Genomic DNA, 27,770 nt, shown 5'->3' with positions numbered 1-27,770 from the left:
TGGCACTTCCTTATGGCAGCTGTAGCAAACCAATACTAATGGAGTTGCATAACTGCTGATATCTAAAATTAAGAGCTTTCCTAATCATACAACGTTCTTTAAAAATCAGAAATGTAGGCAAGAAAATCAAACATAAATTGTTAAAGGTTGAATGTAGTAAGAAGAAATTCAAGTTATTTCACCAACTATTTTATTACACTGGAATGTTATTGCTCCAAATGCAACCTGGCTTGAGAGGATCTATGTCTGCGTCCTTGAAATTCTGTTATTTGGGGTAGCCTAATGATGATTATGATACTGCTACTTGAGCTGAAGGCAAATTGGAGAAGCTTTCTAGATTTCTTCACACAGCTACTTGGATATACTTACTGTGGAAAGGGTTTAAACCTTTGCAGATTCTCACTAAATTTTCTGTGGAAGGACAAATAGAAAAGTACCTGAGAAGTGATAGTAATGCCTGCTGTTAAAATCAGAAGAAAACATGTGCATGACGAATGGAAAGAGAAATTTCAAAAGAAAGAAAAAAATGAAGAATGAATTAAATCTTATCCAAAGACATTAGAAGGGGTTGTCCATGACAAAAATCCCTTTGACTTTCAAGTTACTACATATTTCTAAAGTGCATGCATGGTCCTATGGTGGAAATTAGAGTTAGAAATTGACCTTGACCTCAAGTATTTCTTGACAGGCTATGAGAAAAAAAAAAGAAGATGCAGACACAAAGAAACCATAATTTCATGAGGCTTTTGTAAAATCTGTAATGGCAGTCAAAATGTAATAAAGTGAAAGAGAACAGAAAAAGTATTTGTGGCTAGGGGCACCGGATGAGACCTATTGGTAGAAGAAGCATTCACATCGGGTCTGGAGGGTGACAAGTGGGGTTGCAGAGGGAACTTTCAAGGCAGACAGACTAACATAAGGAAAAGCAGATGTTGAAGGCAAATCATGTCTAGCAGAAAAGTAGGAGTCTAACATGCTTGCATGAAGGGAAGCATTAAGAGGATGGGTCCATTGACCCTGCACTTGGAGTTAAAGGACCTGGGTTTGAATCCTGTGTTCTCTCCACTTAGTAGATTTATATCCTCCATCTTCCTGAGCCTCAAATTCCTCATCTGTGAAAAGGAGATACTGATTCAAACTCACAATTGTGAGATTAAAAGTGAGTCCTCTGTGTGAAATCTTAACGTAGCAAAGCCTGATATGTAATAAAAACTCAGTATATGTGAGATGAACCTATAGGATTCCGTAAGAAACAAGGAATCAATAAAGTTTTTGAGCACACAAATGAGATGACCAGAACTAGGCATTTGGAAATGCATTGCAGCAATATTGTGTGTAGAATGAATTAAAAGACAGCCATTGCACAGGAAAGAAGACCCAGTAGGAGAGGATTGCACTAGTGCAGGTTTGAGGCAGTGAAAGCCTGAACAGGACTGTGCTGCTGGGAATGGGTAGGAGGTGATGTGGAGAGGAAACGGCACTGGGATAGGCACCCTGGGACATGCACTGCTGTTCAGCAAATCAGATTCTGGTTCTGGGCTGGGCGCGATGGCTCAAGCCTGTAATCCCAGCACTTTGGGAGGCCGAGGAGGGTGGATCACAAGGTCAAGAGATCGAGACCATCCTGGTCAACATGGTGAAACCCCGTCTCTACTAAAAAATATACAAAAAATTAGCTGGGCATGGTGGCGCGTGCCTGTAATCCCAGCTACTCAGGAGGCTGAGGCAGAAGAATTGCCTGGACCCAGGAGGCGGAGGTTGCGGTGAGTGGAGATCGCGCCATTGTACTCCAGCCTGGGTAACAAGAGCGAAATTCCGTCTCAAAAAAAGACAAAAAAAAAAAAACAACAAAAAAAAACCAGATTCTGGTTCTGTGGCTTTTTTGACTTCTATTGAGCTACCTCTGTGAGTTCTCAGTTTGCACATCTGTAAAATAAAGACACTGGAAAATCCCCAAGCATCCCTAGAGCAGTAAAATACTTCGTGGGTATTTGAATCAATAGAACTTGTTAAGCTTATTAAATGAGAAAGTGGAAAGCACAAGGGAAATAGAGAAATTGAAGATAATGACATTACTAAGAATACGGAAGAGAGGAAAAGAAACAGGTTTGGGAGAGAATATGACGAATGTGATTTCTAACAGTTTGAAGGGCTGTCCTTTAAACAATTAGATAATGCTGTGCATATTCAAAATTTCATTAAAGTATCTTCTGTGCCATGTAAACATAAGCTTTTAAACAAATACCTTCTCTTTAACTTATAGATTCTTTTCATTGGAGATTCAACCAACAGAGGGATCATGTACTATCTTATTGAAAGGCTGAATGAAACGTTGCAGGAATGGCAGAAAGTACATGGCACTAAACTCTACCACAACATCAATGGTGGGAAGACTTTGATCAGTTATTCCTACTATCCTCAGTTCTGGATAAGCCCTTCATTGCGACCAACATTTGAAAATGCTCTTGAACACCTCTTGCAAAGGTACAATGAAACTGCAATTAGTGACACCAAAATCACAAAGTGCTGATGTTCTACTAAGTAGTCATCGCTGCTTAACTGCTCACTGTACATTAAATGTACTCAAAAGCTTAGATACCAAGTAAGGGGGTGGAAAACTAGTTGGAAATGACAAGGAGTCTTGCTATCAGGATGCCAGATACAGTTCAGTGAAATGTGAGGCAGTGCAATTAAAGTGTTTACCTGCTGTTTTAGGGTGACATGCTCGTTTTTCTTTCTGGATTTCAGATCACGTCCTCTAGAGAATACTGGCCAGACTGTGTTGGTTGTTGGTGGCGTTCAGTGGCTTAATTCCCATCACCTGCAAATTATTCACAACGTGTTGAGGAGGTAAATGTCTGCAACAGTAACTGTAATTAGCATCCCAAGTCAAAAAAGTTACTATTAATGTGACTGAGTTTTATTCAGATTTTATTTAAAGAACAACTTATAATTTAGCATTAAACTTAAAGTCATTTAAAATACTAAAATAAAATAGTCTTTTGTACAGTTGCAACATGGCTGTTAATTATCCAGATTTACATTCAGTACAGTTCAAAATGTGTCTACTGACACCCAAAACTCTATCTTTAAAAAAAAAACTAATATACATCAAATATGTAAATGAATATTTAGTCTTACATGCCAATTATCACATTCTGAAAATTTCTACTGTATTTGTACAAATAACAAACATCTAGAAATGTAATTAAATTACTGACTAGAATTATAATTATCTCATTCAGGGAAAATTTACTCAATATCCTAGTGATCATCAAAACTTTGGGAATTGGATTTCATCTGCCAGTGGATGGAGTACATTTCTTGACACAGGTAAGCACATTTCCTCTGGGCTAGGTGAATTTCATGATTCCTATAAGGATCCCTGATGGAAAAAGATGCATAAGGCACTATAAAATATTAAGTAACCTTCATGAAAATAAAAGAAGAGAATATACTTAATGGTTATGATTGGAAATAAATTATAATTATTTTCATATAACCCACAAATACGTTGTAAATAATGCATTGACTTCATAAAAGAGAAAACAGTGTGTTGAACTACGCAAAAATAAAAAGCTGAGGGGTATATGACAAAGATTGTGCTTTAAGTATCCCTTACCCCTCCAATTTTGCATACACCTTTAAAGGCTATATTAAAAGGATTTCCTTTTGTGAGGTTCATGCTGAAACCACAAACAAAATTGTCACTATCGATGAGTCTTTCGGGAAAGAGTGGTCTTTTTGAAGATGATTTCAAACTGATTGCTTTATTTTAAAAATTGTCTTTGAAGTAGTATCGTTGGTTTTTCCTGTAATTGGATATTCATCAGTGAAAGGAGTAGGAGTCTCTGACCAGTTCTTATAGAAGATAGTAAATTAGCTTCAGCACTGGTTAGAAGTCTCAGAAAAGAAAAGAAAGATAGGATCTGCAGGGATCAGAACCAGCTGCTCTTGCGAAAGCGAAGAGAGCTCCGGAGCAGCCAGACTTACTGGGCAATTGCAAAGTAATGATGCTGGTGAGCACTGGGAATTGGGGAGACAGGAAGCTGTTCATTTAACGTGGAAGGAGGTTGAGATTTATATTTTTGTGTCTCCGTTGAGTGCTATTACCTTTCCCCAGCACAGAACACAAGACCCCCTGCTCTTTTCTCAAAAACATACCTGCCTGGATGGCAGATCTTCTGTGATACAAAGATAGGAGAACTGGTAGAAAGTGGCCAAGGTACAGCCTCTAAATTCAGCATCTTGGGGACAGCAGGGGTTAAGGTCATTCAAAATGAGATGAGGCAATTAACATCTGGGATAGCTGAAGGGTTTAAGACTATTGGGGATCAGGTGAGGGGACCTTTGATAAAGTCTTCTATGGGTTGAATACCTGTAATGTTATTTGAAGGTTACAGGTCAAGTTTGCAATTTCTTCTGGAGGACTCCAGTAGCTCCACTGTGCCTCTTTGATGACAGCTCCTCACAGTAACTGGCGTACTTGTGGCCTCTGCTCATACTTAGGTTACAATTCAGAATCGATTCCTCTCAGCAAACATTTCTTCAGCACTTACTATGTGCCACATATTGTGTTAAACATTATGACTGCCGCCTGAACTTTGATGTTGCTCATCAATCTTTTTAAACTGAGTCAAGACAGAAGGAGGAAAGAAGGGGAGAGGCAAAGAATAGGAAAAAGGAAAAGAGGATAATTGCAAGTGAAGGCAGAAAACAAATTCAAATTTTTCTTCATGTGCTCATATAACGATTCAGTGCTGGCTTCCGCCTTTCTCTATAGACTTATGCCTTGCTACCAGTGCATATGCACACAAATGGATATGCACAAACACACACTCACACTCACAACACCACTGATCTCAGTCAGGCTGAGCATGTTTCAGCTTCTCAATCACACCATGCTGTCAGTCACCTCCAGACCTTTAAAAGAAGTACCTGCTCCTTCTACTTGGAGTCAACTCCTCCACCGCCCCCTCATCTGGGTAACTTTCAGTTACTCTTCAAATGTTAGCTTATATGCTAGTTCCTCAGAGAAAACCTCTTGATGCACTAGACTGGGTTGGCTGCTCCTGCCATGAGCTCCTCTAACAGTGTCTTATGTTCTTACTCATGTCACTCAGCATGTATACTCCTTGACTCTCTGTCTCCTCTGCTGGACGGTAATTGTGAGAGCAATAAGGGAGCTGGGGGTTAGGGGAGGCTGCATGGCTCACACTGACAGCTCAAATGCCAAATACAATTGTCAGCACGTAGTACATCCTCAAAAAATACCTGGTATACAAGTGAGTGTAGCAAGCATAGTATCTAATAGGTAGCTCTACAACTTTTTGTCCTCTCCCTTCCTCCCGCTTCTTATAGACCTGTGTCCATTGATTCTATCTTCAAATGTACTCAGTGTTTAGCTCCCCCTCTTAAGTAAGGAGATGCAGTATTTGGTTTTCTGTTCCTGCATTATTTAGCTTAGGGAAGGTTCCAGGTGCATCATGTTTCTTCAAAAGACATAGTTTTGTTCTTTTTATGGCTGCATAGTATTCTATGGTAAATATGTACCACATTTTCTTTATCCAGTACACTTTTGATGAGAACCTAGGTTGGTTTTATGTCTTTTCTATTGTGAATTATGCTGTAATGAGCATACAAATGCACGTCTTTTTGGTAGAATGATTTATTTTATTTTGGATACATATTGAGTATGGGGATTGCCAGGTCAAATGATAGTTCTATTTTTAGTTATTTGAGAAACCTTCAAACTCCTTTCCACAGTAGTTTAATTAATTTACATTTCCACCAACAGTATATAAGCATTCCTGTTTTACACAGCTTCACAAACATCTGTTAATTTTTCACTTTTCAGTAAAAGCCATTCTGACTGGGAGACCTTTTATATTTGCATTGTGGTTTATATTTTCATTTCTCTGATGATGAGTAACATTGAACATTTTTTTATGTATGTTGGCTGCTTGTATTTTCTATTAGTCTACTTTGGATTGCTATAAAGAAATACCATTGACTGGGTAAATTATAAAGAAAAGGGATATTTTGGCTCACTGTTCTGCAGATTATACAAGAAGCATGGCACCAGCATCTGTTCTGGCCTCAGGACGCTTATAATCACAATAGAAGGCTAAGGGGGAACAAGTGTGTCACATAACTAGAGACACAGAATGAGACAGGGAGCAGGAGAGAGCAGGGGAGGTGCCAGCCTCTTTTAAACAACCAGATCACACATGAACTCATTACCATGAGGAGGACACTGAGCCATTCATGAAAGATTCACCCCGATGTCCCAAACACTTCCTACTAAGCCTCACCTCCAACCCTGGGGCTCATATTTCAACATGAGATTTGGAGGGGACAAATATCCAAATCGTATGTCTTCTTTTGAGAAGGGTCTGCCAGTTTTTAATGGGTTTCTTGTTTTCTGTTTGCTGGTTTAAATTCCTTAGGATTCTTGATTTTAGAACTTGGTCAGATGCATAGTTTGCAAATAGTTTCTCCCATTCTGTAGATTGCCTGTTTGCTGTGTTGATAGTTGCTTTTGCTATGTAGAGCTCTTTAGTTTAATTAGGTGCCACTTGTTGATTTTTTGTTTTGTTACAGTTGCTACTGGGGTCTTGGTCATAAATTCTTGGCCAAGGCCAATGTCAAGAAGAAGATTTCCTAATTTTCTCCTAGGATTTTTAATAGTTTGAGGTCTTACATTTAAGTATTTAATCTAACTTGAGTTAATTTTTATATTGGGTAATTGGTAGGAATCCAGTTTCGTTTTTTTTTGCATATGGATAGCCAGTTATAAATAGTGCTATCCAATAAATAGCACTATTTATTGAGTAAAAGGTCCTTTTCCCATTCCTTATTTTTGTTGACTTTGTTAAAATAAGTTGGTTATAGGCACAGCTTTTTTTCTGGGTTCTTTATTCTCCTTCATTGGTCTGTCTCTGGTTTTATACGAAAACCTTGCTGTTTGGTTACTGTAGCCTTATAGCATAGTTTGAAGTCACATAATGTGATGTGTTGGCCTTATTCTTTTTGTGTAGGATTGCTTTGGTTATTAGAGGTCTTTTTTGGTTCCATATAAATTTTAGAATAGTTTTTTTTTTAATTCTGTGAACAATGATATTTGTAATTTGATAGGAATAGCATTAAATTTGTAGATTGCTTTAGGCAGTAATGTTGATTTTTAAATTGAGAATGTTAGATATTTTGATGAGTCTTTGTGGGCAATAAATTTAACCACTTTTTACTGAAGAAGTTCAAAACTGTGTGCCACTATAGATATTGCTGTTTTATACATACATAAATGATTACATGTATGTTTTGAGTAAAAAAAATTAGAACACATCTTTATTTAAGTAATGTATGTGAAATTTCTTGTCTTACACTATGACCAATCCCAGTCAAACAGATAGTTACATAATTTCCAACTAAGGTATAATTTCCAACTAAGATATTGAATCATAGAACAATCCTCTGTTAATAAAAATTCTGCTTTCCAATCAGAGTGAAGTACAGAACTTATGGAAAGAAAATCTGATTATTCTGGATACTGCAAAAAAATATGGCTATGAAGTAGTTGACACGTTCACCATAACAATGGGACGATACAAAGAGTTTCTACAGGGGAAATGTGGATGTCATTTCCATGAGGTATTTATGCTGGCTCTCTGAGTTTTATAGCTTTTGATTTTTAAAAATTTTTTGTTGTGTCTTTAATTGTATTGTCAGTCTTATTTTGCATGAAACAAAAAACAATGTCAGGTGAAGATTAAATGATCTGTTCATCATCACTCAGCCAAGGCATGTGGTAACCACAGCTTTAGCTCTACCGAATGACATGTTAAAAAATGTATGTTTGTTTAGACACTTCAAAACTAGGACCATTGGTCAATGCAGGCAGGAATATGAAAAACTGGAGAGTACTTAATTTCTCTAATAGACTTCAAGCCTTCCCATCAGAAAAAAAAAAAAAAAAAAGGTGGCAAAGGTTTTCATTAGCAGCAGCTTACAAAACAAGTTTACTTGGTGTGCTAAACTAATGAATGACCTTCTTTCATTGGCTTGTCCAGTGCATAGCAGGAGGACCTGTTTTTTGAGTAGTTTTTTCCCTCCCCGAGGGTGAAAATAATTTTATTTTTAACCTATAAATAGGCTAAGCTGATAAGGTGATAATAGCCTAAAACAATTTTATTCTTTTTCCTCCTGTCCTTTTGAACCCTCTGTGGATTACTTCCTCCCCTACCCTTGAATAAAAGTCTTGGGTAGGACCCATAAGTTTAACACCACTTTCAGATAACAAAAGGTCTCCAGTCACCTTTGGGCATAGGAGTATCACTTCAATACTAAAATTGTCCCATTCTGGGTCATAACTACATAAGTCATTTCCCTCCTCAGCTTAGGTTTCCCTCAGTCTCAAAAGCCCAAATCAGGGGAGAGGAGCCAGGAGACTTCTTTTTTTTTTTTTTTTTTTTTTTTGAGACAGAGTTTCACTCTTGTTACCCAGGCTGGAGTGCAATGGCGCGATCTCGGCTCACCGCAACCTCCACCTCCTGGGTTCAGGCAATTCTCCTGCCTCAGCCTCCTGAGTAGCTGGGATTACAGGCATGCACCACTGTGCCCAGCTGAGTTACTGTATTTTTAGTAGAGACGGGGTTTCACCATGTTGACCAGGATGGTCTCGATCTCTTGACCTCGTGATCCACCTGCCTCGGCCTCCCAATGTGCTGGGATTACAGGCATGAGCCACCGGAGTCAGGAGACTTCTTTGCCATTTCCACAACTTCCTTCTCTATGCTTCTACATTTTTCTGCATTGGTCAGATTAGAGATGGGATGCTAAGGACCAGAAGAGTCTTTTTTGAAGAGTACAAGCATAACCCAGTGATGTGCTCTCTGAGTCTCACATGCTACTTCTTTCTTTGATGAATACTTTAGTGAATTGTCTTGAAGAGCCTCCTCCCCACCAGCAGAACTTTCTGGCTACAACTTCCTTGATGGCAGTAATACCTCTCCCCCAGCTAAATTCCTTTATTGGCTCCTTGGTATCCAACTGTCCATCGCTCTGTTGAGGATCACGTTGCCCCTCCATGCATCCTTTTGAAAAATACTCAAAATGGCATTAGGCTTACTATACTTTGAACCAAAGAAATATATACATTTTTATCTACAGAAATATTAATGGATCCTTGCTCTGTTGTTGCTGGAAATACAGTTATTTCCCAATGAAGCTTTCTCACGTTTTCTGCCACCTTCAAGTTGATCTGTAGCCACAGTGTATCATACCAGTTCTAATGCTTCCCAAACCCCAAGAGACATGTGTTTGGCTCTCTTGAAGGCTCCTCTCACTTGGCTTATGGCAAAAATGAAACAACACCCCAGTGGGGAAGAGGACCACAAAACATTGGAAAGGTCACACAGAAATTCCATCTCTTTCTTCCTCTTTGTCCCACAACTCTTTTGGTGAGAGAAGGATATGGGAAACTGGATTTTTCCATACTTTTGCAAGTCTTGCATAGATTGTCTAGAAATTACTTGTAATATGAAATTTTTGGCTACTGTTATTTTGCTGTAGGTTTCAGGAATTCAGCTGAAACGGAGATGAAAAGTGCCTGATTTTATCTTTCTATCAGATATTGATTCACTCTTTCTTGCTGGCCTTCTTTTGTAAACGAGGATGCATTTATTAGTGTATTGACTAGTGAGGTGACAACTAAAGTTTCTTCTGATTCTGTTTTTCAGCCCTTAGCTGATTATCAGAATCCATCTTGGTGGGCCAGGCGCGGTGGCTCACACCTGTAATCCCAGCACTTTGGGAGTCCGAGGTAGGTGGATCACTTGAGGTCAGGAGTTCGAGAACAGCCTGCCAGCATGGTGAAACCCTGTCTCTACTAAAAATACAAAAATTAGCTGAGTGTGGCAGTGGGTGCCTATAATCCCAGCTACTGGCGAGACAGAGGCAGGACAATCACTTGAAAACTGGAAGCAGAGGTTGGAATGAGCCGAGATTGCACCACTGCACTCCAGCCTGGGCGACAGATCAAGACTCCATCTCAAAAAAAAAAAAAAAAAAAAAAAAAAAGAATCCATCTTGGTCCCAAGAGTGTTAAAATACTAAAAAAGTTACTGGCACTGCAGTAGTTGCTCTGTATGATTTATAGGTGGATTTACATTATCCTTTAATATGACCAAATGGAACTGCATTTCAGAGAAGTGAAAGCCTGCAGCCACAGTACAGAACATGACATTTTAAATTTTGACCTAGCAGCTTGAAGCTGAATCGTGCTGTTACAGAACAGATTTTAAGCTGTAGGATGCTGCGTATCTACTAATGTCTTCCACAAAAACATATACAACCTTTAGAGTACTTATCCTATTTGCAAAATGTCAAGACTTAGAAATGCAAGGGCAGTAGCCTGGAACAGAAAGAAGCAAAGATCTGGCAGCTGAGCCAGCCCAGGATCACAGCTGGCTGCAAAAGCAAGCCAGTGGTTGCCAAACTCATAGAAAACAGGGCTTTTGAAAGACGGCATACAGATTGGTTTTGTTCCTCTTTTAGAAAGGATTTTTGTTTATTTATTTATTTTTACATAATGTATCTTCAATTCATATTTTTGTGGAAAGGTATCCACTTTTTTTTTAAGCTTTTGTGCCCTGAAAGTCTAAAGAGGAAAACGTCCTCGAATGATTTCAACATGGCCCCAATTAAAAACAGAAGGTGCCCTTTCCACATGGTTACATTATGTGTATCTGCTACCACAGCAGCAACCAGTTCACATTAATAACCACGGTTTTCAAAAAACACGACTCTGAACCATCAGCACTAGAATATTGGCTTATAATTATTACTGACTAAAACTATCCTTAACTTGCATAATAACAATGATTCAAGCATGCCAGGTAAAATTATTTTGCTTGTTTGACTTTATAGTTTTGGAAGTGTAATTATCACAACTTTCTTCTTCTTAACTCTATTTCTGATGTAGGCTGTCTTGATAGCAAGCCATATAGGTCTCCCCCAAATTATCTCAATTGATTTCAGGGTAGTGTTATCTATTTTGTGGTGTTTTTTGTTTTGTTTTGTTTTGTGGTTTTTTTTAGACGAAGTTTTGCTCTGTCACCTGGGCTGGAGTGCAATGGCATGATCTTGGCTCACTGAAACCTCTACCCTTCCACGTTCAAGTGATTCTCCTGCCTCAGCCTCCTGAGCAGCTGGGATTACAGGCGTGTGCCACCACGCCCAGCTAATTTTTGTATTTTTTTAGTAGAGATGGAGTTTCACCATGTTGGCCAGGCTGATCTCAAACTCCTGACCTCAGGTGATCCACTCGCCTTGGCCTGGCAAAGTGCTGGGATTACAGATGTGAGCCACTGCGCCTGGTCTATTTTGAAGTTTTCATGTTTAAGCTAAAATAAGCTTCTGGGAGCATTTGCCTTTCCAGTCACAACATACAGCTGATATGATCCTCTTTCTCAACTGATTCCCTTCATCATAAAGTCTCTAAATTCATTCATCACTTAGGCATAATTACTGTGTAACTCTTGAACAATTTGTACCACTTGTACCTCAGGAAGTCTCTAGAGCTGACACTAACATTTTATAATGTTTCTAAATCATCACCTAACATCTTAACAGTAATGTAATAGCAATATTAGCTTATTAAAAACAATCCAGAAAAATCTGAAAGTCTTTTTAAAGGGTGATTGATAATGAATGCAGCAAGCTGGAAAAAGGTTGATTACTGGTCTCATGTCTAAAAAGTTTAAGGGGAAAAATTCTGTTGATAACCTTTTTTCCCCCTTTGTGCTCATTTTAAGAGCCTGGCAAATAAGTCTTCCCATAAAGTAATAACAAGAGTTGAAAAATTTGTGTTAGAACCATAAAAATTCTGGCTTGGGGGCCTTTCATCTTCTAATGTTCAACTAAACTATTTCCACAATAGATTCAAGGATAGCTGAGAAGGATTGGTATACTCATTACAGTAAGATATTGATGTTTTTTTCTTTGGTTTGTGGTTAGAATTCTATCATAGACATAACAAACTTGCTTCAGTGAGCTCTCACTGCCATAGGTGAGATTAAAGGTCTTTAGGTGTTTCTTTCATCTGTCAAGGCAGCAAAAGAGAATATGTTGCCACTAAGAAACTATAAACAATTTCCCAACTGGTGTGCATCAATTTTGACTAACATGTTCCTGCTGATTAGAAAAGCAGGTGTTTCTTTTTATGAGTAGAAATGGATTATGTTTTCTCAGTGTTTACATAGGACAACAAACAGGATCCAGGTAGCTCTTGCCCAAGAGAGGTTTTGGATGGTGCCTTCGGTTATGTGGCAAACACCTACTGTGAACAAGCTAAAACCTGGAAAGGAGATGGTAATGTTATTGACACAAACCTGGCTGTAGAAGGAACAAATCCACAACCAATTATGTTATTATTCATTAGTCTAATAGGTTATCCAGACCTCATATAATATCTTCCTTTTCTGGCAAATGTAGCTACAGCTTTTGACTCAGTCAACAAAAAACATCTGGCATCAAACTACCACTAATATCAGCATTTTCCTTTGATTCTGGTACCATGGAAAGAAGAAAAGAAGGGAGTTTCAGTTCTTTGTCAGAGATGGTTTCCCACAATTAATTTAATCTTAATTAAATAAACAAAAGATTATTTGACCTAGAAATGAAGTGTTTTACTTTCTCCTTTAAACTTTACAAGTTTACTATCTAAACACAATTTAAAAATTAAAAAAAAACCTTTAAATTCATCTGGTAAATAAACTGAAATAATGACTTTTAGGGAAAAATACAAAAACAAAAGATCCAAACATGGTTAGCATATTTAGCTGATATTGAAGAACCCAGAATTTAACTTTCAGCATGGCTATTTTTAATGACTTAGTATGGAAATTTAATTCAATAGATATTTTTAAGTATCTACACTGTGTAAGCATTGTACTACTGCTGTAAGTGAGTTAGAAGAGCATTTTATAGGACTTCCATAAGCATCTCAAAATCAACATGTTCCCAAACGGAGAATTAATATTTCCTTTAAACTTTCTTCCCCTTTGGTGTTCCCTAATTTACTCTATCACACTGCCACTTATAAACTGGAGCCATCTTTTACTGTTGTTTATCTTTCTTCAGCCCCTTCATGACCCCTAGCCAGCCAGTTACCAAATCCTGTATACATGCTATATCTTTTCCACGCCTTTCTCCTACACTCCATTCCAACTGCCTTGACTTTGTTTATTCTTTTACTGAATCATTCAACATTTATTTTGTGAGTCCAGTACTTGAACTAAACAGCAGTAATATAAAACTAAGTAAGACCTACTCAGGACATTGCAATGAGGGTCAGGTCTAAAAACCCATATTATGAAACAATACATTCGATAGCCCATCAGATATATGAATAGAATATTGTGATAAAACCAAGAAGGGGTACTCAATCTGAGGATTAAGTGACTCTCCTTGAATAACCATCCAAGTTAATTGTTGAAGGATGAACAGGACTTAATCAAGATAATAGGATAATGGTGGAAGGAAGGCCAATGCAACCCCCTAGGAAAGTGTGAATCAAAGTAGTAGCTCTGAAATAACATGATATTCTCAGAATCACAGGGAATCCTGTAGATAGTTGAATATCAATCACAAAAGGGTATTTGAAAAAAGTAGGTGAGGGCAAGATCATGGTAAGAGCTGGATGATCCTGTAGGTGATGGAGACCCATGACAGCTTTTCAAGAGAGGAGTGAGATGGTCATGGTTTTGTTTCAAACAGTTAAGACTAATAACGGTGAGGAAGGAAGATTTGAGGATCATCAAGTTAGAAAGAGAAGTTAGGAGAATTTTTTTCCAGAAGTCAGGTGAGAGAGGGTAAAGGTCCACCCAAACCAGGACAGAGACAGAAAGTTTAAGACAGAAGTGGACAAAACCAAGCCTAGTTTTAGAAATGGTACCTGTAGATCTTATTTATGGCATGCAGGAGTGGGAAGAATCAAAGATGACTCCTAACCTGAGTGATGGATTAGAGAACTAAATTGGAAGTTGAGACAGAGAATAACTGAAAAGACATTGTCTTAGGAAAAGATGTTGAGTTCAGTTTTGAACATGATGTGTTTGAGCTGCCTGTGGGACATTCAGGTGGAGATCTCCAATGGGCAGTTTGATATACAAATATGACACTGGAGGGATAGATAGGGATGGGAGAGAGCACTGGGAGTCATCAGAAAATAGACAGTAGTTAAAACCATGAAAATATATCATCCAGAGAAAGTGAGTAGAGTGGATGAGGAAGAAACTCCTAGAAACACCAATATTTAAGCAAAAATCTAAAGAAATAAGCATTTGAACTTAAGCATAAACTCACAGCAGGAAAACTCTAGTAAAAGGTGATAAAGCCACAGAATAACTATTTGTAAAACGGAGAGATGGAGACAGGATCAATGTTGCCAAATGTAATAGATCTATTAAGGGAGGATTCCAAAATACTGTTTTTGGCATGAGGGTGAGGGGTAGGGTCCTTTCTGATCATCTTAAGAGTGTTTTTGGTAAAATGTGGGGGCAAGAATTAGACGAGAATAGATTGAAGAAGTTTTAGAAGTAAGAAAAGGAGCTGATAACAGCTTTCAACACATAAAAATAAGAAAGGGGGAAAGATAATGGATTTAAAGGAGGAAAGACTTTGGTATGCTTTTAAACAGAGGGGAAAAATAAATACCAAGAGGTAGAAAAAAACACAAGACAGAGAAGCACAGTTGGAGAAAGGCCCCTGAGGATCAGGTTGAGGATTCAGGTGAACAGTGTGTGGGGTGGCAAATGAACAAGGTGGGGAGAAGGGACTCTCCTTCCCTATTATTAATTTCAGAGTAGCATTTTGTTTTGTTTTTGTTTTTATTATTTCTTTGCCCTCAGCTTTTGTAATATTTTTTTTTATCTCAGAGCCTCTAATGTCAACTATTGAATTCATCCTTCTTACCCCCCACTAGGAGAATGTACCTTTACTTCAGATTTGGTATTGGTATTTAAAATCTTTTAATGGCCTTGTGCTGAAGAGGAGTTACAGATCCCTACACTCCTTTTTCAGAAATGTAGTTTCCAACAGTCCTTTCTGTGTAAGATGATTAGTGCTCATTCAATCATCGGTAAGTGCATTCTAGCCTCTGCTACTAGTTGATTAGATTAGAGATCAGTGCCCAGAGAGAATGAATTCATTGGTCATGAGGGAGCCCGGCCTTTTCTGGGATGACTTGGTCCAAAATCCTTTTCCAAAGGGAGCACTCTATATTGAATGGCGATAACACCAATTTTATCAGAGTCTCTCTCTTAAGAAGGATAGTTAAATGGAGGATCAACAAACAGTGAAAGTAACTTAAGTTGAACTACTATTATGAGTCCATAAGGCAGCTATACTTCCCAGCCTTTGCAGCACTGAAACCTAGAATGTCGGTGCGGATCAGAAAGAGATGTTGACCCATAAACTCCTTCTCGTTCTTTGCAGTCAACCCTAATGTCAGGGAGTTTATTACTGGCCTTTAAGAACCAAGCTAAGTCAGAGTTTGAACTATTTTGATTAGCATTTCCTACATTAAGGTTTAATGTTCTAATTTGGTGAAAACAGGTTTTGTGGTTTGAGAAATACTGAATATACCTCTACCTTATGGGCTCTCAGATAAAAAATTAGTATTGTAAATAAACCCAGAAGCTCTTACACTAAAGAAGCTGGTTAGCTTAGTTTGACCCAGTTTTTCTCCAGCACTTCTGACCACAGAATGACTTTTCCTTTTTTTTATTATAACTATTAACACCCCACTAAACACACTTTGAGAAAATTGGCATAAGGATAAGGTCTAAAAAATCATGCATGAAGTACAGACTAAATGAGGCAGATTGACCACAAGCATTTATATTCTCTTCCACTTGAAACCCCAAGAAAAATACTTTAAAGATATAAAGCTACTCAGTTACCCCCAACCCTCTGCAACAAAGAAAAGACAAAATAAGAAATAACTCATAACAGACAAGAAATCTGAATTCATTTGAATTCATTCTATGAAGTGTGACTTAGTAGGCAACATAAGGTACAACTGAAAGTGCCTAGCGAAGAGAAATACCAGCTGAGGGTGAGGCATACTTGCTTCTCAGATCCTCTTGATGGTCCACAATCTAAAGGAACCAAGTGTTGAAAGAGATAAGGCCGAGACACGGGTCAGAAAACAATGGCTAAACCATTGTTTGTGCAAACCTGGTAGACCCCTGAGTTCCTCACCCCAGCCCATACAGTCAGGAATCTACATCATCACATACAATATCTTTCAAAATGGAACTGCAGAAAGTCTGGACTCAGAAACACAAATATAGTAAAGAATAAATTAATCTAGAGGCTGAAAACAGAAAGATGAAGGTAAACTTGGCCTGTGAAGGGAGGAGCCCTGAACTTTTCCCTGGACCTCCTAGCATTCCATAGTCATACATAGGATGCTTCAGATCGGAGGCTAGAGAGCTCTTCTGACAAGAAACTGAATGACCCACTGGAAGATTTTCTTTATAAAGGCCACAGTAGTGTTGAGCAAATTCCTACAGTGAAGTCAGTAGTTGGAAATGTTAAGCCCCACACAAATTGTATAAGATTTAGTGCCTTAATCTTAAATAAAATATTTAAGTTCAATAGAGTTAGATAGAAACAAATACCTATGTATTAAGGTCCAGTAGATTCTAAGACCCAAGATGCACATCTAAATAGAGCAAGAAAAGAATTAGCTTATAACCGGACTAATAAAGGTCATTCCAATAGTATGTAAATTCAGCAACATAGTCACTTGGGAAACTGAGTTTAAGACAGGGGAATTTAGTATCTAGGGAACTGCATGGGACTGTAAGATAGAACCAACAGTTTAATATTAAATTAGTAAACTTCTGGTCTGGACCTCCTTACAATCAGTCTCACACCTCAGTGCAGAATTTGTTCCTAGAGCCAATGTTCAGCTTTGTCCAAGGGCAGGAGTTACAAAGGCTCAGCTGTCAGAGTAAGCAGGGCTGGGGATTAGAGGAAGGGTGGGAGACAGACAATATGCTGACTGCAAATCTGGAAACACCAAAACAACACAAAACAAAAAACTCATTCCTAAAGAAAATTTTAGTCTTGCCCCCTAATCCCCAGCATCTTTGACGGATTCAGAAGTTGGATTCCCTTCAATCAAAATATAGTTTATTTCATATGGCCATAATTAAATATTTGGGGGCTAAGCAATGAAATGAAAGAATTCCCTATTTTCTGTCAAAATTCCATGATGTCCTGAAGAGAAATTATGAGTTATAAGGACTGACTTCTAGCTATTGTTTGCCACGTTATTTTTATTCCACTTTCATGAATTCTTAGGCTACTTTTTCAGCTGGTCATAATTTGGTGACTGGATCTTGGATTGAGTTCCATCTGCAGAATGACTACATCCAACAAAAAGTACTTCCACAGTATACATTTATCTTAAGACTAGCGCATTTGCCTAGCCAATATCAAGTTTTCCAGCCTCAGAAAGACAATTCCTTGCCTCCTCTTCAGACCCCATCCAGTATCATGAAACATATTTGTAATCAGAATATCCTCTAATCTAGTATAAGGCAATTTTGCAACACTTGCGCTACAAAAATTGTTTTCTCTTTTATTCTGTGGATCTGGAACCACATCAGAAGTTCTTTGGGGGTTATTCAGGTCAAGATCAATTTTAAGAAAGGTATTTGCTTGTAATCTGCCTGACACCTTTCCAGTTCACCAAGCCTTCCCTTTTGTACTGGCTTTTTGGAAATTCAGAGTTATTTTTAGATGCAGCAGTTAATTGACATGGCAATACACTTGTTCTGGTGACTGTTTATGTAAAGTCAATTGTTGAAGTTACTTACATTTAATAGTAAAAGTTGCAACGTTTTGTTTCGTAATTAGCACAATTGTTTGTTTGTTTGGGAAGTCTTGTAATTCCCATAGACTGAATCCAGTCAAGTTGAATTGTGGCCATATCTATGCCTTCAAAAATGTCACTGTACCCACATTTTTAATGGTGTTGAGATGTGGAAAGATCTATAATTTAAACTGGGAGATCACTTGTGGTATAAGGAATCTATAAAAAAGTAAAAGTTACCTCTATACTCCAAAGCACAGAATTTCAATTCTTGCTACAATGAGTCACAGAAAAGTGTGATCATCTGTATAACCTTTACGATCTTCTTATAACACTCTATTTTAGCTCCAAAATTGTTTTCCTAAATTTCTATAGTCAATGTATTAAAAATATTTGTCTTTGAAACACCGTAATCTTTACTTAAAAGTCTTACATGTAACTTAATCAAATGTGAACATTGCTGTGAGAAAAATAATTTTTATTATAAGACTATAGAACAATGCTGATCTAATAGGTTATCACACTTCATGGAGATCAGTTGTACTTCAACACAGCATATTCACACACACACACACACACGCACACACACAGACACAAAAGTAAAGAGGAATTACTTCAGATTAGAGTGACAAAATAAACATTGTCCTTTAACACTCATATTTAACATAATACAAACATTTGCCAAATCATACGTGTATGTATTATTAACCATACCTAGTCGCTCCTTTCCCCTTAGAGACACATGTCTCTTTGTCAGTGTCAAGTCATCTGCACCCAAATTTAGAGAAGCATTTGGATGTGCCAAACTGTTAGAATTTGTTTCTGATTAAGGTAATCACTGTATGCAAACATCTGAGGCCTTTTGTCTCAGTGTCAAGGCCTAAGTCTTTCACTGATGTTTTCTAATGTCTCATTTTTGTTGTTTAATATAATTACTGTGCCCCAAAGGTAACCTAACATGTGCATTGCAAAGCAGCTCTCTTTCAAAGTCACATTCCAGTTGACACTTTAGTTGGATTTTAAGAACCCCAAATGGCTCTCTGACTTTGGAAAGGACCCAAATGGGCACATTTCCACACATGAGATCAAAGGAATGGAGGAGTTTGCTCCTTATTGTACAGGTATCAAACATCTTTCACTGGCATAACATGTCCAAGCCTTAAAACTGTAGCTGACCCCTTTTTCTCCACTTTAGAGCTTATAAGAGCAAGTAAAATAACGTAATATTTTGAAACTCAGGGACTCAGAAACAGCAGTTTGACAGCAATGCTGGACACTGAATTTTACACATACGTTCAAAGGAATAATAACTGTGTGAAGAGATAATCATGCCCACCATAAATTAGCGCTAAGGCTTTTGAATGTACTAAAGAACTATTCATAACATGGAAACAACATGGTGCCTGACCTTGGGGAGCTAGTCTCAGACAATGTCTTTGTTCTTACTTCAAGTATCTTAGACATGTGTCTTTATATAGTCCCCTTGAAGATAGGGACCATATCTGAATTACTCCATGTGTTTCCTGACGCAGAGAACTCTGAAAATTGAAAGATGGATAATATATGGAAAAAACAAATCATTAAATTTTAATTTTACAAGATACAGATTCATTTTGTTTCTCTTCTGCTTTTTCATTACAAAGAATTCTATGAATTCTTGTTCACTATAACAATTAAAAATAAGTATATACAATAAAAACAAAAACTCCTTTCTTCTACATTAGACACTCAGCCCTTTGGTATGTAGTTCAGTTTTAAACTTACATCCTTGATTTTAATCTCATGCAATTAAAAGTATTAGGACCACATTTATGGTCACTGGATTTTTCTAAGATTGGGCTTTATGTAGAACTACTTATTTCACCATAAACATTTCAGGAAATAGTAGTTTAAACCTCGTTTTAATCGGTAATGTGAATTTTCCTATTCTTCTATCTCAGTATTGAATTCTTACTTAGCTTTTAATTTATATTTTTCCATCAAGTTCTAGAAAGCTATCCACAAAGGAATTTGCAGCCTTAATCTAGACAAGAAAACAATAATATAAGATAAAATATATTTGCAGTTTAACTAAAATGTATTGAGTATGCAATGCATTCCAGCTCCTGTTTAGATTTCTAGCCACTGAGAGTGGGGAAGAGAGACACACAGACACTTTAAATTGAGTATATGTGACCCCATTTACCTGGACTCTGTTTCTCATCTGCTCATGTTGGAACTTTAACTCTGTGTAAGTGTTACAGGTCCTCCCCAACAGGGACTCTGGGATAAGTCCACTCCCAGAGTGGGTCTCAAATCTGCACAAGTCTCTGTGCAGAGCTTCACTATGTCCCTTTGTATATTCTCAGTTGGAGGATTTCCAAAGCCTGGGCTCCAATGAGTTACACTGTTTAGTGAAACACTTTTTACAGCATTTACTTATAGTTGCTCATAATCATAGAAATCAGGTAATCTCACTGTATTAGTCTATTCTCACACTGCTATAAGCACATACTCAAGATTGGGTAATTTGTAAAGGAAAGAGGTTTAATCAATGTGTAGTTCAGCATCACTGAGGAGGACTCAGGAAACTTAGAATCACGGCAAAAGGGGAAGCAAACATGTCCTTCTTTACATGGGGCAGCAAAAAGAAGTACAGAGTTAAGTGAGGGGAAAGCCCCTTATAAAACTGTCAGATCTTGTGAGAACTCACTCACTATCATGAGAATATCATGGAGATAACTGCCCCCATGATTCAATTATTAATACCTCCCACCAGGTTCCTATCATAACATGTGGGGATTATGGGAACTAAAACTCAAGATGAGACTTGGGTGGAGACACAGGCAAACCATATTATTCCACCCCAGCCCCTCTCAAAATCTCATGTCCTCACATTTCAAAACATAATCATGCCTTTCCAACAGTCCTCCAAAATCTTAGCTAATTTCAGCATTAACCCAGAAGTCCAAGTCTAAAGTTTCATCTGAGACAAGGCAAGTCCCTTCCACCTATGAGCCTGAAAAATCAAATGCAAGTTAATTACTTCCTAGATACAATGGGGGTACAGACGTTGGGTAAATACACACAGTCCAAATGGGAGAAGTTGGCCAAAACAAAGGGGCTACCAGCCCCACTCAAGTCCAGAATCCAGCAGGACAATTATTAAACCTTAGAGTTCCGAAATAACCTCCTTTGACTCCAGGTCTCACATCCAAGTCATGCTGATGCAAGAGGTGGTCTCCCATAGCCTTGGGCAGTTCCCCTGTGGCTTTGCAGGATACACCCCCCTCCCAGCTGCTTTCACAGGCTGGCGTTGAGTGTGGCTTTTCCAGCCACACAGTGCAAACTGTTGGTGGATCTACCATTCTGGGGTCTGGAGGACAGTGGCCCTCTTCTCACAGCTCCATTCAGTAGTACACCAGTGGGGACTCTGTGTGGGGGCTCTAACCCCACATTTCCTTTCTGCACTGTCTTAGCAAAGGTTCTCCATGAAGGTTCTGCCCATGCAGCAAACTTCTGCCTAGACATCCAGGCATTTCCATACATCCTCTGAAATCTAGGTGGAGGTTCCCAACCTCAATTATTGTCTTCTGCATACCCACAGGCCCAATGCCATGTGGAAGCCACCAAAGCTTGGGGCTTTGCACTCTCTGAAGTAAGGGCCTGAGCTATATCTTTGCCTCTTTGAGCCATGGCTGGAGTTGAAGCAGCTGGAACACAGAGCACCATGTCCTGAGGCGGCAAAGAGCATGGGGCTTTGGGCCCAGCCCACTAAATTATTTTTCCCTCCTAGGACTCCAGACATGTGATGGGAGCAGCTGCCATGAAGGTCTCTGACATGCCCTGGAGACATTTTCCCCATTGTCTTTGTGACTAACCTTTTGCTCCTAATTACTTATGCAAATTTCTGCAGCTGGCTTAAATTTCTCCCCCAAAATAACTCTTCTTCCTCTTGAACACTTGCTGCTTTGAAATTTCTTTTACATTATACCCTATATCATCTGTCTCAAGTTCAAAGTTCCACAGATCTCTAGGGCAGGGGTAAAATGCCACCAGTCTCTTTGCTAAAGGATAACAAGAGTCATCTTTGCTTCAGTTCCCAACAAGTTCCATATTTCTCTCTGAGACCAGCTCAGCCTGGAGTTTATTGTCCATGTCACTATCAGCATTTTGGTCAAAGCCATTCAACAAGTCTCTAGGAAGTTCCAAACATTTTTCTATATTCTTCTGAGCCTTCCAAACTATTCCAACTTCTACCTGTTATCCAGTTCCAAGGTCACTTTCACATTTTGGGTATCTTAACAGCAGTGCCCCACTACCAGGTACCAATTTACTGTATTAGTCTGTTCTCACACTACTGTAAGAACATACCCGAGACTGGGTGATTTGTAAAGGAAAGAAGTGTAATTGATTCACAGTTCAGCATGGCTGGGGAAGCCTCAGGAAACTTACAATCATTGTGGAAAGCATGGTGGAAAATCATGCTCCCTAGCAAACACGTCGTTCTTCACATGGTGGCAGCAAGGAGTAGTGCAGGGCAAAGTGGGGAAATGTTCCTCATAAAACCATTAGATCTTCGGAGAACTCACTCACTATCATTATAACAGCATGGAGGTGACTGTCCCCATGATTCAGTTTCCCCCCACAGTCAGTCTCATGACATGTGGGGATTACAGGAACTACAATTCAAGATGAGAATTTGGGTGGGGATATGGACAAATCATGTCGCTCACCTTTGTAGAGGTGAGACATGCCAAGTTGCATCTGAAATTAAGTAGAAGACACAGCCTCTGGGTTCTTTCCCCAGGGGTTTCTCAGCCTCTTAACTAAACAAGCATGGCAGGAATGCCTGCCTGTCAGTACATTACACCGGCCTGTGTATTACTGAATCCCTCAGTCCAAACCTGGGATCCTCCTAGAAGACACACTACTTTTCCACTGGCATGTTTTCTCCTACCCGTGGGAGATTTTGAAGCGTTCTAAGAGGAGTGGCTGATCAAATTTGATTTTTATAAATCCAGTTAATATCTAGGATGATAACAGGATTATAGCTGTGCTCAAAAAGTTGGTGGATAGCAGCAGTGGAGAAATGTCAGAGAAAGTTATCAGTGGATGACATGCATCCACAAAGAGCAGGATTAAAGACCGCAGATGGAAAAGTGGTGTCCTTGAAGTAGCACTAGGTGTTCAGAGAAAACCCAATAGACTTAGTGTATTAGTCCATTTTCATACTGCTATAAAGGACTTCCTGAGACTGCACAACTTACAAAGGAAAGAGGTTTAATTGACTCATAGTTCAGCATGGCTGAGGAGGCCTCAGGAAACAGAAGGCAAAGGGGGAAGCAGGCAGCTTCCTCACAAGGTGGCAGGAAGGAGAAGTGCCAAATGAAGGAGGAAGAGCCCTTATAAAATAATTAAATCCCATGAGAACTCACTATCATGAAAACAGCATGGAGGAAACAACTTCCACGATTCAAATTACCTCCACCTGGTCTCTCCCTTGACACGTGGGGATTGTAGGAATTACAATTCAAGATTTGGGCAGGGACACAAAGTCTAACCATATGACCTGGGATTTAAAGATCATAAACCATGGTAGAACGAGTAGCACCACAAATGCCACCCTTTTATAGACCCAAGCTTCTCCTGCACCCCACCCACCCACACACACACTCATACACACACACACACAGACACACACACACTCATACACACACACAGACACACACACTCATACACACACACAGACACACACACACAGACACACACACACTCATACACACACAGACACACACTCATACACACAGACACACACACACTCATACACACACAGACACACACACATACACACACACAGACACACACACACTCATACACACACACACACAGACACACACACACACGACAGTTGTGGTGTCCTCCTGGAGAAGCAACAATTTAATTTTGGCAAGGAAGACAAGGAAATCTTCAGTGATGTTGGTGACTCTCTAAGATACTTTGTTTACCAGGAACCAGAGAGGAAGCACCGAGTTTGTGACCACTAGTGCACCTTCAGTCAGCTGATGGTAGACTTAAATCATGATGAATCATGATTGTAAACTCTATTCATAGTAACTAATGAATACCTGGTATTGAAAGTCTCCTCTAATCACTTTTTTTTTTCTTTCCAAATGGTCGTAACTATTTTCCTACATTTATTCTTTAAGATGTATTTTAGAATTTCTTTGTCATGTTTTCCCCAAATTCTTCTGTAATTACAACTGGAATAGCACTTTAATTAACTTGGGAAGATTTGACATCACGTGTCTGCATTTGTTCATGTGCCTTTTAATGATACATTAAACTATTTATAGATTTTTTTCACCTGCATCATATATATCACTGTTGAATTTAGTGAAGTTGTTTCAGTATTGTAATGAGATCTTTTTTCTAATATATTTCTTTTTCGTTTTCTTTTTTTCTTTTGAGACGGAGTTTCACTCTTGTTACCCAGGCTGGAGTGCAATGGCGCGATCTCGGCTCACTGCAACCTCTGCCTCCTGGGTTCAGGCAATTCTCCTGCCTCAGTCTCCTGAGTAGCTGGGATTACAGGCACGCGCCACCATGCCCATCTAATTTTTTGTATTTTTAGTAGAGACGGGGTTTCACCATGTTGACCAGGATAGTCTCGATCTCTTGACCTCGTAATCCACCCGCCTTGGCTTCCCAAAGTGCTTGGATTACAGGCTTGAGCCACCGCGCCCAGCCCTCTAATATATTTCTTACTAATTATTGATAGACTACAGAAAAGCTATAAAATTTTCAAATGTTAACTTTATAATATCTAATTAATTTTCAGTATGTTCCTTGGATTTTCAGGATAAACAATCATACAGTTACATATAATTGTTTGGTAATTTCCTATAATGAAATATTTCATAATATTGAAACGTTTTGCATTCATGAAATAAATTGTGTAGGCTAATGACATAGTGTATAATACTATCAGATGTTTTTAATGCTCCTGGATAAAATTCACAATAGCGTTTTGGAAGGAATTTTTACTTCTACATTTTGACAAATCAAAATTGAACTAATTCTCTATATACAGCTAGAACTCAGTATCAGGATGATAATGACTTAACAAAGAGATTAGGAAACATCATCTTTGCATTTTTCTACAAAATAGTTTTCAAGGGAAACCAAGTGAATTAAGTGTTGTCAGGCCAATCACTGGCCTGGTCATGAAGGGTTCCATCCTGAAGAACATATGGAAGCATTGGCCCTATAGAAGGATTAGCCTAGTCCTCAGAAGCTACAGGAGACCCCATCATCCTGATTTCCTTTCTCAGACATCAATTTAAGGATCTCTAAAATATAGAAATAGATTATCAACCTTCCCATTGAGATCTGTCAAAATACTGACACTACTCCCAAATGGAAGCCATATGCTTCAGCAGATACACTGAAGATCTGTGTTTTTGTGTATCCCACTTATGGATCACATTTAAGATTGTTGTAATCATCTACACCAGCATTATCCACTGTTCGTAGTGCAACTTAAAATCAATCCTAAAATCACACAAATATTAAAATAACGTTTTAAGAACTATAACCTTTTTCACTGAGATGGACCCTTTTTTATTTTGCATATAATTAGTATGCAGACCATCAGACACTTGCAAAAGCCAGAATTCTAGATAAAATTGTGTAAACAAAATTAACCTTATTTTGGCTTCAGAACACTGGAATAATATTATTTCAAGGTCGAATGTTATATTTATGCTTAAATATTTCCTTAAATAAACTTCCTGAAGACTGTTCACTAATCTTGCTGTGAGTACAAACCTCCTCCAAAATGGACAAAACTTTCAGGAAAGCATTGGTGCACCTCTCCTTCCTTTCGTATTTAGAGTTACCCTATAGCCAAATAAGAGTGGAAAGAGCTGTACACAGTCGAAAATTTCAACCCCAGGACCTAGAATATTAATCAGTAGTTAACTGCAAACTGAGCTCAAAATTATAGTCCACAGGGATTCCTCAATACAACCTGCTGATTTCTCTAGACTGCTTTGTTTTTTAAAGATTTTATGCTCAGCTTTAATATACCGTAGTTCATTTTGAATTGTGTATTTATTTGACATTTAACATATTTACATACAAAGTTGTCATCACTCATTCATTACCTACAATTTTTTTTTTTTTTGGAGATAGAGTCTCACTCTCTTGCCCAGGCTGGAGCGCAGTGATGCAATCTTAACTCACTACAACCTCTGCCTCCCAGGTTCAGGTGATTCTCTTGCCTGAGCCTCCCAAGTAGCTGGGATTACAGGCATGCACCACTACACCTGGCTAATGCTTTTTAAATATAAACTTTAAGTTCTCGGATACAATGTGCAGAATGTACAGGTTCACATGTCAAGGTGGTTTGCTGCATCCATCAACCCATCATCTACATTAGGTATTTCTCCTAATGCTATCCCTCCCCTGGACCCCCACCCCCCAACAGGCCCCAGTGTGTGATGTTCCCCTCCCTGTGTTCATGTGTTCTCATTGTTCAACTCCCACCTATGAGTAAGAACTTGCAGTGTTTGGTTTTCTGTTCTTGTGTTAGTTTGCTGAGAATGATGATTTCCAGCTTCATCCATATCCCTGAAAAGGACATGAACTCATTCTTTTTTATGGCTGCATAGCATTTCATGGTGTATATATGCCCCATTTTCTTTATCCAGTTTATCATTGACGGGCATTTGGGTTGGTTCCAAGTCTTTGCTACTTTGAACAATGCTGCAATAAACATATGTGTCTTTATAGTGGAATGATTTATAATCCTTTGGGTATATACCTAGTAATGGGATTGCTGGGTCAAGTGGTATTTTCATATTTCCTGATTTGAATGTTGGCCTGTCTTGCTAGGTTGGGAAAGTTCTCCTGGATTATATCCTAAATTGTTTTTTCCAACTTGGTTCCATTCTTCCCATCACTTTCAGTTATACCAGTCAGACATAGGTTTGGTCGTTTCACATAGTCCCATATTTCTTGGAGTCTTTTTCATTCCTTTTCATTCTTTTTTTTTTAATCTTGTCTTCATTATTTCATTAAGTTGATCTTCAATCTCTGATATCCTATCTTCCATTTGATCAATTCAGCTATTAATACTTGCATATGCTTCACAAGTTTCTTTTGCTGTGTTTTTCAGCTCCATCAGGTCATTTATGTTCTTCTCGAAACTGGTTATTCTAGTTAGCAGTTCTTATAACTTTTATCAAGTTTCTTAGCTTCCTTGCATTGGGTTACAACATTCTCCTTTAGCTCAAAGGAGTTTTTCATTACCCACCTTCTGATGCCTACGTCTGTCAATTCATCAAACTTATTCTCCATTCAGTTTTTTTCCCTTGCTGGCACAGAATTGTGACCCTTTCAAGGAGAAAAGACATTCTGGTTTTTGGAGTTTTCAGTCTTTTACTGCTTTTTTCCTCATGGTTGTGAATTTATCTAACTTGTTTTTGATGTTGGTGACATTTGGATGGGGTTTTTACATGGGCTTCCCTTTTGTTGATGTTGATGCTATTGCTTTCTCTTTGTTAGTTTTCCTTCTAACAGTCAGGAGCCTCTACTACAGGTCTCGTGGAGTTTGCTGGAGATCCACTCCAGACCCTGTTTGCCTGGGCATCACCAGCAGAGGCTGCAGAACAGCAAAGATTGCTGCCCACTCCCTCCTCTGGAAGATATGTCCCAGAGGGGTACCCACCCAAATCTAGCTGGAGTTCTGCTGTGGGAGGTGTCTATCGACCCTTGCTGGGAGATGTCTCCCAGTCAGGAGCCATGGGAGTCAGGGACTCACTTGAGGAGGCAGTCTGTCCCTTAGCAGAGCTTGAGCACTGTGCTGGGAGATCCACTGCTCTCTTCAGAGCCAGCAGGC

The 27,770-nt window shown here is 38.7% G+C and overlaps 1 protein-coding gene across 8 annotated transcripts in view; it reads left to right on the top strand.

The window, feature by feature from the left end:
• Positions 1-27,770, top strand: part of CPED1 (cadherin like and PC-esterase domain containing 1) — a 316,126-nt gene that overhangs the window by 283,858 nt on the left and 4,498 nt on the right. For 5 of the 8 annotated variants that reach the window (XM_002752075.7, XM_078343913.1, XM_009003189.5 and 2 more), the window contains 4 exons: positions 2,264-2,484; positions 2,749-2,850; positions 3,246-3,333; positions 7,504-7,650. In XM_002752075.7, the coding sequence (XP_002752121.4) occupies positions 2,264-2,484; positions 2,749-2,850; positions 3,246-3,333; positions 7,504-7,650 (558 nt within the window). Of the gene's footprint in view, positions 1-2,263; positions 2,485-2,748; positions 2,851-3,245; positions 3,334-7,503; positions 7,651-9,737; positions 9,825-27,770 lie in introns of all 8 variants that reach the window. The other 3 variants (XR_013524307.1, XR_013524306.1, XM_054237765.2) reach the window with 2 other exon arrangements.

The sequence above is a fragment of the Callithrix jacchus genome, chromosome 11 (genome assembly GCF_049354715.1).
Source record: "Callithrix jacchus isolate 240 chromosome 11, calJac240_pri, whole genome shotgun sequence".
In the NCBI taxonomy this organism is placed as follows: domain Eukaryota; kingdom Metazoa; phylum Chordata; class Mammalia; order Primates; family Cebidae; genus Callithrix; species Callithrix jacchus.
The sequence above is the reverse complement of the archived record's forward strand: the minus strand, read 5'-3'. Positions and strand labels throughout refer to the sequence as shown.